General features: G+C 33.1%; 1 protein-coding gene across 1 annotated transcript in view; it reads left to right on the top strand.

Annotated features, from left to right (window-relative positions):
* Positions 1 to 15,567, top strand: part of LOC133323107 (neuroligin-3-like) — a gene marked incomplete at its 3' end in the record, with an annotated part of 84,847 nt that extends 69,280 nt beyond the window's left edge. The window contains exons 6-7 of the mRNA XM_061532063.1: positions 8,714 to 9,129; positions 15,449 to 15,567. Coding sequence (XP_061388047.1) covers positions 8,714 to 9,129; positions 15,449 to 15,567 — 535 coding nt within the window. The remainder of the gene's footprint in view (positions 1 to 8,713; positions 9,130 to 15,448) is intronic.
* Between the last annotated feature and the right edge of the window lie 1,208 nt (positions 15,568 to 16,775).

Raw genomic sequence — 16,775 nt, 5'->3', positions numbered from 1 at the left:
TGAAGACTAAGTAGAGATTGCAAACAAAAAGAAAACCGGAATATACTACGCGCACAGTTAAAAGCACTTAAATAAACTTATTGCTTTCGTAACACATTCGCACACATACAGACACATATATCGGGCTATATCCTAAACCATAGAATGTACAAACACCATTGTAAACTATATTCAAACAATAATAACAAAAAGAAACAGTTATATTTACACTGTGCTTCTTATGTCACTTATGCTATTCGTGTTCATTCATTGTGTCTTTTTGACTCAGTAGGATGTCCATGTGCGAATAGATGGAATTTTACCATCACTAAATCTCAGTGTACCAAGGCAGTGTACAAGAAAACAAAAAACTGTCACAAAAATAATATTCTTAATAATCCTCAAAGTACTAATCCTTCAAGAAATATTCGTTAAAAAATCCAGGCCTTAAAAGTCATTGAAAAGATGTTCTTTAAAAAATCAACGCCTTAAAAAGTCCTTGATAAAATATTCTTTAATAAATCCAGGCCTTAAAAAGTCCTTGAAAAAATGTTCTTTAAAAATCCAGGAATTAAACAGACCTTAAAAACATATTCTTTAAACCAGTAAGGAAAGTAGTAAAGTCGGACGGGGCCGACTATATGATACCCTTCACCACTATGGGTATATTAAACAGGACTATTAACATGCAATAGGATGAAATAAAATATGTGACATTTATCTAAATGTGAATCTACCTAGATCTATCCATAAAGTATGTAAATCGACTTCAAACAAATACAAATAGGTCATCCGTTGGGCTATGTCTGTCAAATTTCGTGCAAATCGAAAGATATATAGGGACTTTGGGGCACCATTTACATGAAATCGGAAAACTATACATCTATATCTAAAAAAAACTTGGCAGACATAATTCTATGCTCAATTCAGTACGTCATGCCAAATTTGGTGCAAATCGAAAGATATATAGGGACTTTGGAGCACCATTAATATGAAATCAGAAGAAAATAAATATGGGAGCTATATCTAAAAAATTTTCACGAAACTTGGCAGACATCATTCTAGACCTAATTGATTAGGCTGTACCAAATTTCGTGCAAATCGAAAGATATATAGGGACCGTTTACATTAAATCGGTTAAATATATATATGGGAGCTATATCTAAATCTGAACCGATTTTTCCCAATTTCAATAGGGTTCGTCCTTGGGCCGAATAAGTGATCTATGCCAAATTTCATCTAAATCGGATTATAAATGCGACCTGTACTTTGTTTACAATTTAACACCAACAGACGGACAGACGGACGGACGGACATGCATAAATCGACTCAAAAGTGATTCTATGCATATTCTCAAAAGGAACTATGGGTCTATCTCGTTTCCTTTTGCCTGTTACAAACATATGCACAAAGACATAATACCCTGTACCACAGTGTGGTGAAGGGTATAAAAATGCAGGCCTTAAAAAGTCCTTGAACAAATATTCTTCAAAAAATTCAGGCCTTAAAAGTCCTTGAGAAAATATTCTTTAAGAATCCAGAACTTAAAATGTCCTTGAAAAAATATTCTTTAAAAAATCCAGGCCTTTAAAAAAGTCCTTGAAAAAATATTCTTTAAAAAATCTAAGCCTTAAAAAGTCCTTGAAAAAATATTCTTTAAAAAATCCAGGCCTTAAAAAGTCCTTGAAAAAAAATTCTTTAAAAAATCCAGGCCTTAAAAAGTCCTTGAAAAAAAATCTTTAAAAAGTCCTTGAAAAAATATTCTTTAAAAAATCCAGGCCTTAAAAAGTCCTTGAAAAAAATTCTTTAAGAAATTCTGGAAGAAATATTCTTTAAAAAATCCCCGCCTTGTGTTGGTCCTGGAAGAAATATTCTTTAAAAAATCCCCGCCTTGTGTTGGTCCTGGAAGAAATATTCTTTAAAAAATCGCCGCCTTGTATTGGTCCTGGAAGAAATATTCTTTAAAAAATCCCCGCCTTGTGTTGGTCCTGGAAGAAATATTCTTTAAAAAATCCCCGCCTTGTGTTGGTCCTGGAAGAAATATTCTTTAAAAAATCGCCGCCTTGTGTTGGTCCTGGAAGAAATATTCTTTAAAAAATCCCCGCCTTGTGTTGGTCCTGGAAGAAATATTCTTTAAAAAATCCCCGCCTTGTGTTGGTCCTGGAAGAAATATTCTTTAAAAAATCCACGCCTTGTGTTGGTCCTTGAAGAAATATTCTTTAAAAAATCCACGCCTTATAAAGTCCTTGAAGAGATATCCATTAATAAATCCACGCCTTGTGTTGGTCCTTGAAGAGATATCCTTTAATAAATCCACGCCTTGTGTTGGTCCTTGAAGAAGAATTTTTTAAAAATTCCACACCCTGTGTTGGTCCTTGAAGAGATATCCTTCAATAAATCCACGCCTTGTGTTGGTCCTTGAAGAAATAGTCTTTAAAAAATCCACGCCTTGTGTTGGTCCTTGAAGAAATAGTCTTTAAAAAATCCACGCCTTGTGTTGGTCCTTGAAGAAGAATTTTTTAAAAATTCCACACCCTGTGTTGGTCCTTGAAGAGATATCCTTCAATAAATCCACGCCTTGTGTTGGTCCTTGAAGAGATATCCTTTAATAAATCCACGCCTTGTGTTGGTCCTTGAAGAAATATACTTTACAAAATCCACGCCTTGAATTGGTCATTGAAGAAATATTCTTTAAAAAATTCACGCCTTGTGTTGGTCCTTGAAGAAATATTCTTTAAAAAATCCACGCCTTGTGTTGGTCCTTGAAGAAATGTTCTTTAAAAATCCACGCCTTGTGTTGGTCCTTGAAGAAATAGTCTTTAAAAAATCCACGCCTTGTGTTGGTCCTTGAAGAAATAGTCTTTAAAAAATCCACGCCTTGTGTTGGTCCTTGAAGAAATAGTCTTTAAAAAATCCACGCCTTGTGTTGGTCCTTGAAGAAATAGTCTTTAAAAAATCCACGCCTTGTGTTGGTCCTTGAAGAAATATTCTTTAAAAAATCCACGCCTTGTGTTGGTCCTTGAAGAAATATTCTTTAAAAAATCCACGCCTTGTGTTGGTCCTTGAAGCAATATCCTTTAAAAAATCCACGCCTTGTGTTGGTCCTTGAAGAAATATGCTTTAGCAAATTCTAAAAATTTAATGACGAAACTCTGTATATTTTCGTTTTCCATAGAACAATTTTCTCCATTCCTTTTACGAAATATTGCTCTTCCTAAATTAACTGACAAACTTTGCCTGTTGTTGTTGTTGTGGCTTTCATCCCCACAACACAAGTTCAACGAGTATTACCGTGATTTACAGTCAATTGACTTTAATTGCCTTTATATGCATTTGGTTAATAAATATGTATGAATGGAAGTGTATGTCTGTATGTGTGTCAGTTCCTTGCTTTGTAGACATGCATTAACTTGGAAAGTGTGTGTGTGTGTGAGAGAGAGTGCTTAACTAAAATTTTTGTGTATGGCATACGCAATGACTTCCATTCAAATTACCATGCCCGTTTTATATGTATGTATTATTATACATTCATGTATATGTGTGTGTGTCTATATGCCGCGCAATATTTTCCGAGCAACATAAATACTCGTTGAGAAATTAACATGAATTGCCAAAATTAAGCTACTTTAATACATACACGCATGCACATAAGCCTCTAAGACCACCTCCCTCCTTCCCCTTGTAACGTAAACGCATAAAGAGTATTTTACGTGTAAAATGATGATGATATGGTGATGGTGTGTTAGTGTACAATAGTACACTAGCACATAAACAATTCATGTAGAACCTTGGAAATGCTACATAATACCCTACTTTATGATGACTAAAGTCATTTCTTACACACTACACAACTTATACACAGACACAGCCACAAAACAGGTACTTATGTGAAAGGGGGGGGAATTAATACGAGCGTGTATGCATAAAGGCACTTACTCATACTTAGTCATTTATACTAATCAACACTAATATAGAACATGCATACTTTTAGGCAGAAGACTGTAGTTAGGAAACAATTCAAAAAATCCTTCACACACACACTCACTCAGTCGCGCGAATGCATGCAAACAAACCTTTGGTTCTGCGGCACATTCGACATTCGTCGTCGTCGTCCATAATTTTAGCTTAAAACCGAAATTTACGCAATTGTTATAATAACCGGCAAAACTGAAGAAATATTGAAGCCATCAACCATCAACCACCCGCCAACCATCCAAACGCCCACAAAACATTACCACTCACTGATGGTTGGCCCGAAGTAATACGTGTTTTATATTGTAGCAAGCGGAAAAGCTTATTAGTGGTACATCAAAAAAATATATACGCACTTAAGAACACACGCTGCCGGTCGGCGTGTCTGTCGCTCACACACACACACACACACACAACATCATGAGACACGTCTGCATTATTGTCGAATCTCTGTAAATAAATGGATGATGAGCAACATTTTTATGATGGCATTTAAAGAAATCGTACGTGGTAAGGGGAACGGAAAAGGAAAGGAGGATTGTCATATGAAGTCGGATTAAAAATTTCTTGTCTTTGAAAAAATAGTAGGTAAACATGTAATGGAAATGGAAAATTTACATGTTACAAAAAATATTTATCAATGAATATAAAAAGGTGTCAATTAAAATCAGTAAGGAAAGTAGTAAAGTCGGAATGGGCCGACTATATGATACCCCTTAAACACTTTGGGCATATGGTACATATGTATCCTTAGAATTGCATGCCAATGTTCCCTGCAAAGGAACATACTCATGTCTTTCTGCAACCTATGATAAATTTAATTTCATTCGGGCAGATTTAGAGTAGTCTGCGTACCATGGGACAAATTTATGGAAAACGATTTAAAGCAAAGTTGATACATGCAATTCGGTACGCCGCACTGTTAAAATTTCAATTTCAATAAAAACTAAATAACATCATTCAAGTCTCAATTTTGATACGTTGTATAAAATTTTGTGTTAATCGGACACACATTATGAGTTTGGTGCTTCATTTAGGTAAGGTCGGACGAATATATATCTATATGTGGGAGTAGTAAATATATATGGGAGCTATATCTAAATCTGAGCCGATTTTCCCGAAACTCACTACTCATCATTTTATATTCAATTTAGTACGCTATGCCAAATTTCGTGGAAATCGAAGCATATATAGGGACTTTGGTGCACCATTTACGTAAAATCGGACGAAATTATATATGGGAGCCATATATAAATCTGAAGAGATTTTCACGAAACTTAGCACACATTACTCTAGACTTAATTCAGTACGCTATGCCAAATTTCGTGGAAATCGAAGCATATATAGGGACTTTGGTGCGGTATTTACATTAAATCGGACGAAAATATATATGGGAGCTATATCTAAATTTGAACCGATTTTCACGAAACTTTACACACATCATTCCAGACTTAATTTAGTGCGCTATGCCAAATTTCGTGGAAATCGAATAATATATAGGTACCTTGGTGCACCATTTACCTTAAATCGGACGCAAATATATATTGGAGCTAAATCTCAACAGATTTTTCCCAGTTTCAATAGGGTTCGTCCTTGGGCCAAATAAATAAGCTGTCCCAATTTCATCCAATTCGAATCATAAATGCGACATGTACTTTGTTTACAATTTAACATGGACAGACGGGCAGACGGACGGACATGCATAAATCGACTTAAAAACTGATCCTATACATATTCTCAAAAGGGACCATGTGTCTATCTCGATTCCTTTGCCTGTTACAAACATATGCACAAAGACATAATACCCAGTACCATAGTGTGGTGAAGGGTATAACAAATTAAGGCATATCCTCAGGTGGGGATTTCATAAAAACTATTTTCAAGGCGTGTCCTTTTTAAAGCCTATTCCTAGGCGTTGATTTTTTTAACAATTATTTTTAAAGGCATATCCTCAGGCGCGAATTTTATAACAATTATTTTTCAATGCATATCGGTAGGTGTGAATTTGAAAAAAACAAACTCTTTCGAAGATATATTCCTTGGTGTGGATCTTTAAAAAAAAAATCTTTTAAAGAGGCGTGAATTTTTTAAAAATGATCTTTTAATCTATATCCCTAGGCGTGAATTTTTTAAAATTATTTTTCAAAGCATCAGGCGTACACTTTTTTAAAATGTTATTTCAAGGCATATCCTCAGGCGTGAATTTTGAAATGTACTTTTCAAGACATATCATCAGGCGTTAATTTCTTAAAATTACTTTTCAGGGCATATCTTAAGGCGTGAATTTTTTAATTGTACTTTTCACGGCATAACCGCAGTTGCTGATTTTTTAACGTAATTTTCATGGCATAACCTCAGGCGCTGATGTTTTTTAAACATACGTTTAAAGGCATAACCTCAGGCGCTGATGTTTTTAAACATACGTTTAAAGGCATAACCTCAGACGCTGATGTTTTAAACGTACTTTTCAAGATTCTTTGAAAAATATTTTGAAGACATATTTCCACAAATTTATATTTCATGGCATATTCTCTGGTGTAGTTATTTAAAGCATATCCTCAGGCTTGGAATTTAGAGAAGAACTTTTTAATGCATATATTGAGGCGTGGATTTTTTAAAAGTACTTTTCAAAGTACATCGTCAGGCGTGAATTTTTCAAAAGTACTTTTCAAAGTATATCTTCAGGCGTGGATTTTTTAAAAGTATTTTTTCAAAAGACCTTCAGGCGTGGATTTTTTAAAAGTAAAAGTATATCTTCAGGCGTGGATTTTTTTAAAGAATCCTCACGGCCTTCAGGCGTGGATTTTTTTAAAGAATCCTCACGGCCTTCAGGCGTGGATTTTTTTAAGAATATTTTTTCAAAGTCTTCAGGCGTGAATTTTTTTAAAAGTACTTTTCAAAGTATATCTTCAGGCGTGAATTTTTTTAAAAGTACTTTTCAAAGTATATCTTCAAGCGTGGATTTTTTAAAAGTACTTTTCAAAGTATATCTTCAGGCGTGGATTTTTTTAAAAGTACTTTTCAAAGTATATCTTCAGGCGTGGATTTTTTAAAAGTACTTTTCAAAGTATATCTTCAGGCGTGGATTTTTTAAAAGTACTTTTCAAAGTATATCTTCAGGCGTGGATTTTTTAAAAGTACTTTTCAAAGTATATCTTCAGGCGTGGATTTTTTAAAAGTACTTTTCAAAGTATATCTTCAGGCGTGGATTTTTTAAAAGTACTTTTCAAAGTATATCTTCAGGCGTGGATTTTTTAAAAGTACTTTTCAAAGTATATCTTCAGGCGTGGATTTTTTAAAAGTACTTTTCAAAGTATATCTTCAGGCGTGGATTTTTTAAAAGTACTTTTCAAAGTATATCTTCAGGCGTGGATTTTTTAAAAGTACTTTTCAAAGTATATCTTCAGGCGTGGATTTTTTAAAAGTACTTTTCAAAGTATATCTTCAGGCGTGGATTTTTTAAAAGTACTTTTCAAAGTATATCTTCAGGCGTGGATTTTTTAAAAGTACTTTTCAAAGTATATCTTGACAGGCGTGGATTTTTTAAAAGTACTTTTCAAAGTATATCTTCAGGCGTGGTATTTTCTAAAAGTACTTTTCAAAGTATATCTTCAGGCGTGGATTTTTTAAAAGTACTTTTATTTTTTTAAAAGTACTTTTCAAAGTATATCTTCAGGCGTGGATTTTTTAAAAGTACTTTTATTTTTTTAAAAGTACTTTTCAAAGTATATCTTTAGGCGTGGATTAAACAAAATATTTTCCAAGGCATATTTTTGGCCATGGATGTTATTAAAAAAAATATGTTTACTTTTCTTCATTCATTATCACACCATCCTCATTATTTTTTATAGTTATTATTGTTGCCAAGCCCATATCTCATCATAAATGTGTAAGTATGTATGTGACCATGTGTGACATGATAATGACAAGACACAAATTTTTCGTTGGTTTCATTGTGTTAAAGTGTCTCTTTGTGTTCTTAAATACAATGCGTGGGTATTTTTCTGTATGTAATATCTGTATATAAAATACAACAACAACAATAAAAATGAAAGAAAACAAAAACCAGATTCATTTCATATAGAAGTTGTAGTAATATTTCATTCCTGCACTGAATATTATACAACGGCAATTCACAATGGTGTGATATTGTCGTATTATTTTATATATCATGCGTATCTCGACACACATACATACACACATATAAAGGTGTTATGTTATTTTGGGTGTTGGCCTTTGTTATTGTAAGGTTAACAATGTGAGTCAAAAACATCAGGACCAACATAATGTACTGAAGCTGGCATTAAGTAATATGCTATCTAGCACCAACAAGGAGAACAACCACAACAATACGCTTCGATGATAATAAAAAAAAGTACAAATTACGATAATCAAAAAAAAAAAAAAAATTTGTAAAGAATATTTCATTAAACTTGTTACAGGCTTAATGCCTTTTAACTTTGGTAATATGACATTGTGTGTGCGTGTGTGGGTGACTGCTTGCATGGAAGTGAATTTTTACCTCGAAGTGACAAAATGAGTTTTATTAATATGAGGAAGTTTGGTTGTGTACTTTTAAGTATGTGTGTATGGTAATGGCTTTCAATATAACCAATTTAAAGCGAGTTCAATGTTCGACACAGGTCGTAAATATGGCAGGTTAAAAATAACTCTGCATTAATATAAACATTCTCAAAATATATTTAAAATCCCTCTGGAAAAATCTATAATATTAAATCCATATTTATGCTTGCTTTTTCAGATTGTTAATGAATATACGGACTGGGATCGTGCCTCACAGCATCCGATCAACACGAGGGATACTGCCGTGGCTGCTCTCTCTGATGCCCAATTTGTTGCACCTCTCATACGAACGGCTGACATTTTCGCAGCCAATTCACCACCACCAATGTCCAGTTCGTCTGGCGGCGGAACAGCATCAGCCTCGACACAATTTCCTGGCCAATCGGGTCGTTGTTATTTCTATGTTTTCGATTATCAGACAAAAGACGGCGATTATCCACAACGAATGGGCACAGTGCATGGTGAAGATTTGCCATATATTTTTGGGGCACCCTTGGTCGATGGCTTTAGTCATTTTCCACAAAATTATACCAAATCGGAAATTGCTCTGTCAGAAGCTGTCATAACATTTTGGACAAATTTTGCTAGAACGGGGTAAGTGGAAGAGAAAAAAAGAGAAACTATGAAGAAAAGGAGGGGTACATGTCGATAATATTATAAAAGCCGTGGATTTTTGAAAAAATATTTTTCCTAGCATATCATTAGGCGTGAATTATTTAAAAAATAATTTTCAAGACATGTCCTCAGGCGTGGATTTTTAAATATTATTTTTAATCGCATATCCTCAGGCGTGGACTTTTAGATATTATTTTTAATCGCATATCCTCAGGCGTGGATTTTTTAAGCATTATTTTTAATAGCATATCCTCAGGCGTGCATTTTTTTTTAAATTACTTTTTAATCGCATATCCTGAGGCGTGGATTTTTAAATATTATTTTAAATTGCATATCCTGAGGCGTGGATTTTTAAATATTATTTTAAATCGCATATCCTGAGGCGTGGATTTTTAAATATTATTTTTAATCGCATATCCTGAGGCGTAGATTTTTAAATATTATTTTAATCGCATATCCTCAGGCGTGGATTTTTAAACATTATTTTTTATCGCATATCCTTAGGCGTGGATTTTTTAAACATTATTTTTAATCGCATATCCTGAGGCGTGGATTTTTAAATATTATTTCTAATCGCATATCCTGAGGCGTGGATTTTTATATATTATTTTTAATCGCATATCATCAGGCGTGGATTTTTAAATATCATTTTCAATCGCAAATCCTCAGGCGTGGATTTTTAAATATTATTTTTAATCGCATATCCTCAGGCGTGGATTTTTAAATATTATTTTTAATCGCATATCCTCAAGTGTGGATTTTTAAATATTATTTGTAATCGCATATCCTCAGGCCTGGATTTTTAAATATTATTTGTAATCGCATATCCTCAGGCCTGGATTTTTAAATATTATTTGTAATCGCATATCCTCAGGCGTGGATTTTTTAAAAATTACTTTTTAATAGCATATCCTCAGGCGTGGATTTTTAAATATTATTTGTAATCGCATATCCTCAGGCGTGGATTTTTAAATATTATTTGTAATCGCATATCCTCAGGCGTGGATTTTTAAATATTATTTGTAATCGCATATCCTCAGGCGTGGATTTTTAAATATTATTTGTAATCGCATATCCTCAGGCGTGGATTTTTAAATATTATTTGTAATCGCATATCCTCAGGCGTGGATTTTTAAATATTATTTGTAATCGCATATCCTCAGGCGTGGATTTTTAAATATTATTTGTAATCGCATATCCTCAGGCGTGGATTTTTAAATATTATTTGTAATCGCATATCCTCAGGCGTGGATTTTTAAATATTATTTGTAATCGCATATCCTCAGGCGTGGATTTTTAAATATTATTTGTAATCGCATATCCTCAGGCGTGGATTTTTAAATATTATTTGTAATCGCATATCCTCAGGCGTGGATTTTTAAATATTATTTGTAATCGCATATCCTCAGGCGTGGATTTTTTAAATATTACTTTTTAATAGCATATCCTCAGGCGTGGATTTTTAAATATTATTTTTAAGGGCATATCCATCAGGCGTGGATTTTTTAAACATTATTTTTTAAGGCATACCCCCTATAGGCGTGGATTTTTTAAACATTATTTTTTATCGCATATCCTTAGGCGTGGATTTTTTAAACATTATTTTTTATCACATATCCTTAGGCGTGGATTTTTTTAACCATTATTTTTTATCACATATCCTTAGGCGTGGATTTTTTTAACCATTATTTTTTATCACATATCCTTAGGCGTAGATTTTTTAAAAATTATTTTTTGGGTCCTTCGACAAGGCGTAGATTTTTTAAACATTATTTTTTATCGCATATCCTTAGGCGTGGATTTTTTAAACATTATGTTTTATCGCATATCCTTAGGCGTGGATTTTTTAAATATTATTTTTAATCGCATATCCTCAGGCGTGGATTTTTTTAAACATTATTTTTTATCACATATCTTAGGCGTGGATTTTTTAAACATTATTTTTAAGGACATAGACAAGGCGTGGATTTTTTAAACATTATTTTTTATCACAAATCCTTAGGCGTGGATTTTTTAAACATTATTTTTTATCACATATCCTTAGGCGTGGATTTTTTAAACATTATTTTTTATCACATATCCTTAGGCGTGGATTTTTTAAACATTATTTTTTATCACATATCCTTAGGCGTGGATTTTTTAAACATTATTTTTTATCACATATCCTTAGGCGTGGATTTTTTAAACATTATTTTTTATCACATATCCATTTTTAAATGTTTTTTTATTAACGCCAGTCACCTTTTGTAACAAAAAAAGTTATTTTGGCCCTAAAATATTCAGCTTGAATTTCCCTCCCTAAACTCTCTAATTTACTTTGAAAACTTTTAAAATTTCATTAACACATTAACAAAAGAAATATATGAAGACATTATCCTTTCATATTCCCATTTTTTTTTTGTGTGCATAAAAAATCCCATCTCCCCCTTAGCTACTGGCAGTTTAACTCATTTGTCCTTGTTTTTACTTTCTCTGACAAAAGAGAATAGAAAAAAAAGGAATTAGAACATGTTGTAGAGATTTGTTGCAAAACCCTTTTTTTCATTCGTATGCTTAGCAGGCCGTATATGTTAGTGGAACCTTTTTTGTGCCCATGTTCTGCTTTTATGCCCTGGAAATTACATTTTCTAAAATCGTTTTCAATCTCAGACAGCATGTAATGACCTACTTAAGTGTCGTTAGATTTAAATAGAATTATTCACCTCTTTTGCTCATTTCATTTTCATGGCTGTTTAAGCATTTCAGAAAATTATTGCCTTTGTTTTGGCATGTTCGAATGAAGCCCACCTAGAGCATAGGTTCGTTTTTTTAATTCCATTGCATGTGTGTCTGGTGTGAGTGTGTGAGTGAGGCTGATGGGACTGATGTCAGTTCACATATTTTTTTCGTTCTTCCGTTTCTTTTTTTATATCAGTATTTTGCACCATGTTCGCTGTTCTTTTTGTGAAGTGAAAACATGTGTGGCAATTTTTCCTGCTCATATCCATTTCAAGTGGAAAACATTAACAACTTTAAGTGTGCGATTTTTTCCAGCATGTTCAGGTGGGGTTTTCAAACCCGGTACACTACTATTAAATAATGAAAATAAGATATGTTGATGTGAATGAATTTGAAGAGTGGCAAAGAAATAAATCATAAAAGATAAAAATATATATATTTGAATATAGAAAATTTATAACATTGAATATGAACTTAAATCAGGTAAAGTGGTGCTTGGGCATTAAAGCCATCGATTTAAAAAATATATATTTTACAAGAGAGGATACTCAAGGATTTTTAAGATTTTCTTTAAATTAGATGCAAATTTTTAATACTCTTTCTCAGGCGTGAATATTTAAGAAATTATTTTTCATTGAATAAATTTCACACCAAATATTTCCAATGCCGTCCTCAGAAAATATTTTTCTAGGCATAATCCCCGACATTGATTTTTAATTTTTTTTTCAGAGCATAACCTCAGGCGTAGTTTTGTTTTAATTATTTTTAAAGGCATATCTGAGGTTTTAATTTTTATACCTTCAGGGTATTTTGTATTTGTGCATATGTTTGTAACAGCCAAAAGGAAACGAAGTAGACACATGGTTCCTTTTGAGAATATGCATAGAATCACTTTTTAAGTCAATTTATGCATGTCGGTCCGCCCGTCCGTCTGTCCATGTTAAATTGTAAACAAATTAAAGGTCGCATTTATGATCCGAATTGGCACAGCTCATCTATTTAGAAAAATCGGTTCAGATTTAGATATAGCTCCCATTTATATTTTCGTCCGATTTAAGGTAAATAGAGCACCAAAGTCCCTACATATCTTTCGATTCGAACTGAATTAGGTCTAGAATGGTGTGTGTTAAGTTTCCTGAAAATCGGTTCAGATTTAGATGTAGCTCCCATATATATTTTCGTCCGATTATAGGTAAATGGTGCACCAAAGTCCCTACATACCTTTCGATTTGAACGAAATTTAGTATGGCGTAGTGAATTAGGTCAAAAATTATGTGTGTAAATTTTAATAAAAATCGGTTCAGATTTAGATATAGCTCCCATATATATTTTCGTCCGATGTTAGGTAAATAGTGCATCAAAGTGTCTATATATCTTTCGATTTGCACGAAATTTGGCAGAGCATGCTAATTAACACTAGAATGATGTGTGTAAAATTTCTTGAAAATCGGATCAAATTTAGATATAGCTCCAATATATATTTTCGTCCGATTTAATGTATACGGTGTACGAAATTTCCTATATATCTTTCTATTTGCACGAAATTTGGCACGGCGTACTGAATTAGATGTAGAATGATGTGTGTTAAGTTTCCTGAAAATCGGTTCCGATTTCGATGTAGCTCCCATATATATTTTAGTCCGATTTAATGTCAATGGTGTACCAAAGTCCCTATATATCATTCGATTTGCACGAAATTTGGCATAGCGTACTGAATTGCGTCTAGAATGTTGTGAGTTACGTTTCGAGAAAATCGGTCCAGATTTAGATATAGTTCCCATATATATTTTCGTCCGATTTAATGTTTATGGTGCACCAAAGTCCCTATATATCCTACGATTTGCACGAAATTTGGCACAGCGTAATAAATTAAGTCTTGAATGATGTGTGTTAAGTTTCCTGAAAATCGGTTCAGATTTCGATATAGCTCCCATATACATTTTAGTCCGATTTAATGTCAATGGTGTACCAAAGTCCCTATATATCATTCGATTTGCACAAAATTTGGCAAATTAAGTCTTGAATGATGTGTGTTAAGTTTCCTGAAAATCGGTTCAGATTTAGATATAGCTCTCATATATATGTTCGTCCGATTTAATGTAAATGGTGCACCAAAGTCCCTATATATCTTTCGATTTGCACGAAATTTGGCATAGCGTAATGAATTAAGTCTAGAATGATTTGTGTTTTGTTTCGTGAAAATCGGTTTAGATTTATATATAGCTCCTATATATTTCTTCTTCCGATTTTATGTAAATTGTGCACTAAAAATCCAACGTTTGTCCCATTGCCACGCAATTTTGTACAATGCACGGTTGTTAATATAAGTCAATTTCTGGCAAGTCTCATTTAAGTCGGTTCAGATATTGATATGGCTTCTACATATATATTTTCGTCCGGTTTTACACAAAATTGACGCAAAATTTGCACATCGTACTGGAGTTGGTATAACCTAGATGTTGGATATAAATGCTTTACCAAAGTGGGTCCAATCGGCACAGAATTTTGCACTACGTGCTGAAGTTACTATAACAAAACGTGTGGCAAGTTTTGTTGAAATCGGTTTAGAGTTCGATATATCTTATAATTTATATGTATATATATATATATATATGCTTTAAATTGATTTTCATAATTTTATCCCTGGTACTTCAAAAATTCGACGTCTGTTAGGATTCATCTGTTTGATATACCCAAGTGGTGAAGGGTGTCATATAGTCGGCCACGTAGGACTTTACTACTTTCCTTACTGATTTAAAACTGAATTTTTATTTGTTATTATATTTCAAGAATAAATAGAATAGTGGATTTTACTAAAATTATTATTTTATAAAAATTATAATTCATAAATTTATTGAAACGTGGATGTTTTCATTAATTCTTTGAAGGGCCGATTTTTTAAATTAGTTTTTAAGAAATAATAGAAGTGTGCATTATTCAGGTCGCAAACGAAGCATTCATATGGGTCAATAATTGTTCAAGTTCTAACACTTGTATGTACTTTGATGATTTTAGGCGTTTTTTCCAATCGAAGGGACTGAGTGTTTTGCCATAAGGAAGTGGCATAGCCTCCATAAAAACCCCCTACCCTCATGGTGAATGTATAAAATGAGCGGCCCTGTGAAAGTTTAAATTTGTTTCTGGCATAGAGTGTTGATTTTTGTTACCTTTCAGTGTTTAACGAAACTTCATATTACTTAACCTGTATTCAAATATTGCATCCGCTCGTCCCCAGAAGAAAAAAAAGAAATGAGGGCAAACCGGTTGTCCTTCAGTTACAACCCTTTCCATTACTCGTATCTAATCCAAAAAAAAAAAAAAAATAACCGACAGGAAATTTAAAACATTCCACCCAACGTTAACGAAACATTTCAATTTGTTTTTTTGTGTAACATGAGATAATGTTTAGGATTACAGTACGAAAACATAATGGGCAAAAAGGGGTTAAAAAAAGGTCACATCCAAATGACAGCCAATGCGAAAATCATTCTAAAGAAACTGAAAAACAACATCAAAAAACAACACACCATAACAATTTAACGCTTAAAAAAATGTCATTCTATGATTTTTTTTCTTGCAGAAATCCAAATGAACATCATCGCCAAGAATCTGTGCTGCCAGCCTCCAAGGAACGTAGCCGTTTTCGCAGCATCACCTGGGATAACTATGATCCCTTACATCAGAAATATTTGGAAATTGGTAAGTTTCCTCAATGTGTGTATGTATGTATTTATGTATGTGTGCATAGCTTGGTAAAACAATAAAAACAATGCCGCTGTTGATGATAACACCTCTCTGCCTCTATCTGCCTCTCCGTGCAAGGACATCCGTAAAATCTTTCTTTTGAGAGGGGTTTCTGGGTTTTTTTGGCTTTCTCATAAAATGACATTCCATTCGCCATAAATGTAAGGATTGCATTGTCCTTCAAGCTAAAGTGGTAATTTGCTGATGATAATGACAATGCTGATGATGGTCTTTGGTACTATATGAGAACAGATTAGATGTTGGGCCATTAAAAATATAACTTTTCTTTTGGTATTTTGGTAGGAAAAAAATACTTTTGGTTTTCTTAAGGATCTCCAACACCACCATCATCATCATCATCAGCTTTTACACTTAGCCTGGCTCTATGGAATTTTGTTTTGGGGTTTGATAATTGCCAAAGTTTTATTTTCTCACAAGCTGTTTCTCATTTTGTTGCTGTTATTTTTGTTGCTTGTGTCCATTTTCATTATAATAACCAAAAAAAAAAGACACAAAAACAAAACAGTCATAATAAAGTACACTTCACCTTATAGTCATTCACTTTAGCTTCAGGTGATTATGACTTTGCAGCTTTTGGATATTTTTTTTTACTGTTGTTTTTGGAACAGTGGAGATAAGTGTTTGGCTGGTATTCTTAATTTTCCCTCATTTTTTTGCGGCTCTTCATAAATGTTGGCTTAGACAATTGTGGGCCAACATCAACATCGTTTTTTTGTTTTTACTGACCAACACTTAAGTGGACTTTTCCTTTAAGTGCTGAAAATTATGTGACATTTTTCTGGATGACTGGCTGGTTGGTAGTCAGGTCGGGGACGAGTCACCTTTTGTGGACAGACCATAAAATCATAAATTAATCACTTAAATCCAGTAACTGAACAAGCATTTCAGTTTGCTTTTTAATTGAGTAATGGAATTGAAAGTGGAAGAAAAAAAGTTTTATTGTTTTTGTTGTTTTATTTTTGGTTAATGTGGGAATTAGTGCCATTTCAGTAACGTTAAGCTTTAGTAATGATGCTAGGAATATTTAAATAAAAGTCAGGAATTTGTTTAAAAAAATATTCCCTGAGGTGAAGATTCAATACAATATTTTTTCTACCTTCACCATGTGGTTTGGTGTGGTTTGCAATTATATGTCGTTTTGG

This window comes from Musca vetustissima, unplaced genomic scaffold (genome assembly GCF_032173495.1).
Source record: "Musca vetustissima isolate MV318-11 ecotype Yass unplaced genomic scaffold, APGP_CSIRO_Mvet_v1 utg11962, whole genome shotgun sequence".
In the NCBI taxonomy this organism is placed as follows: Eukaryota; Metazoa; Arthropoda; class Insecta; order Diptera; family Muscidae; genus Musca; species Musca vetustissima.
The sequence above is the reverse complement of the archived record's forward strand: the minus strand, read 5'-3'. Positions and strand labels throughout refer to the sequence as shown.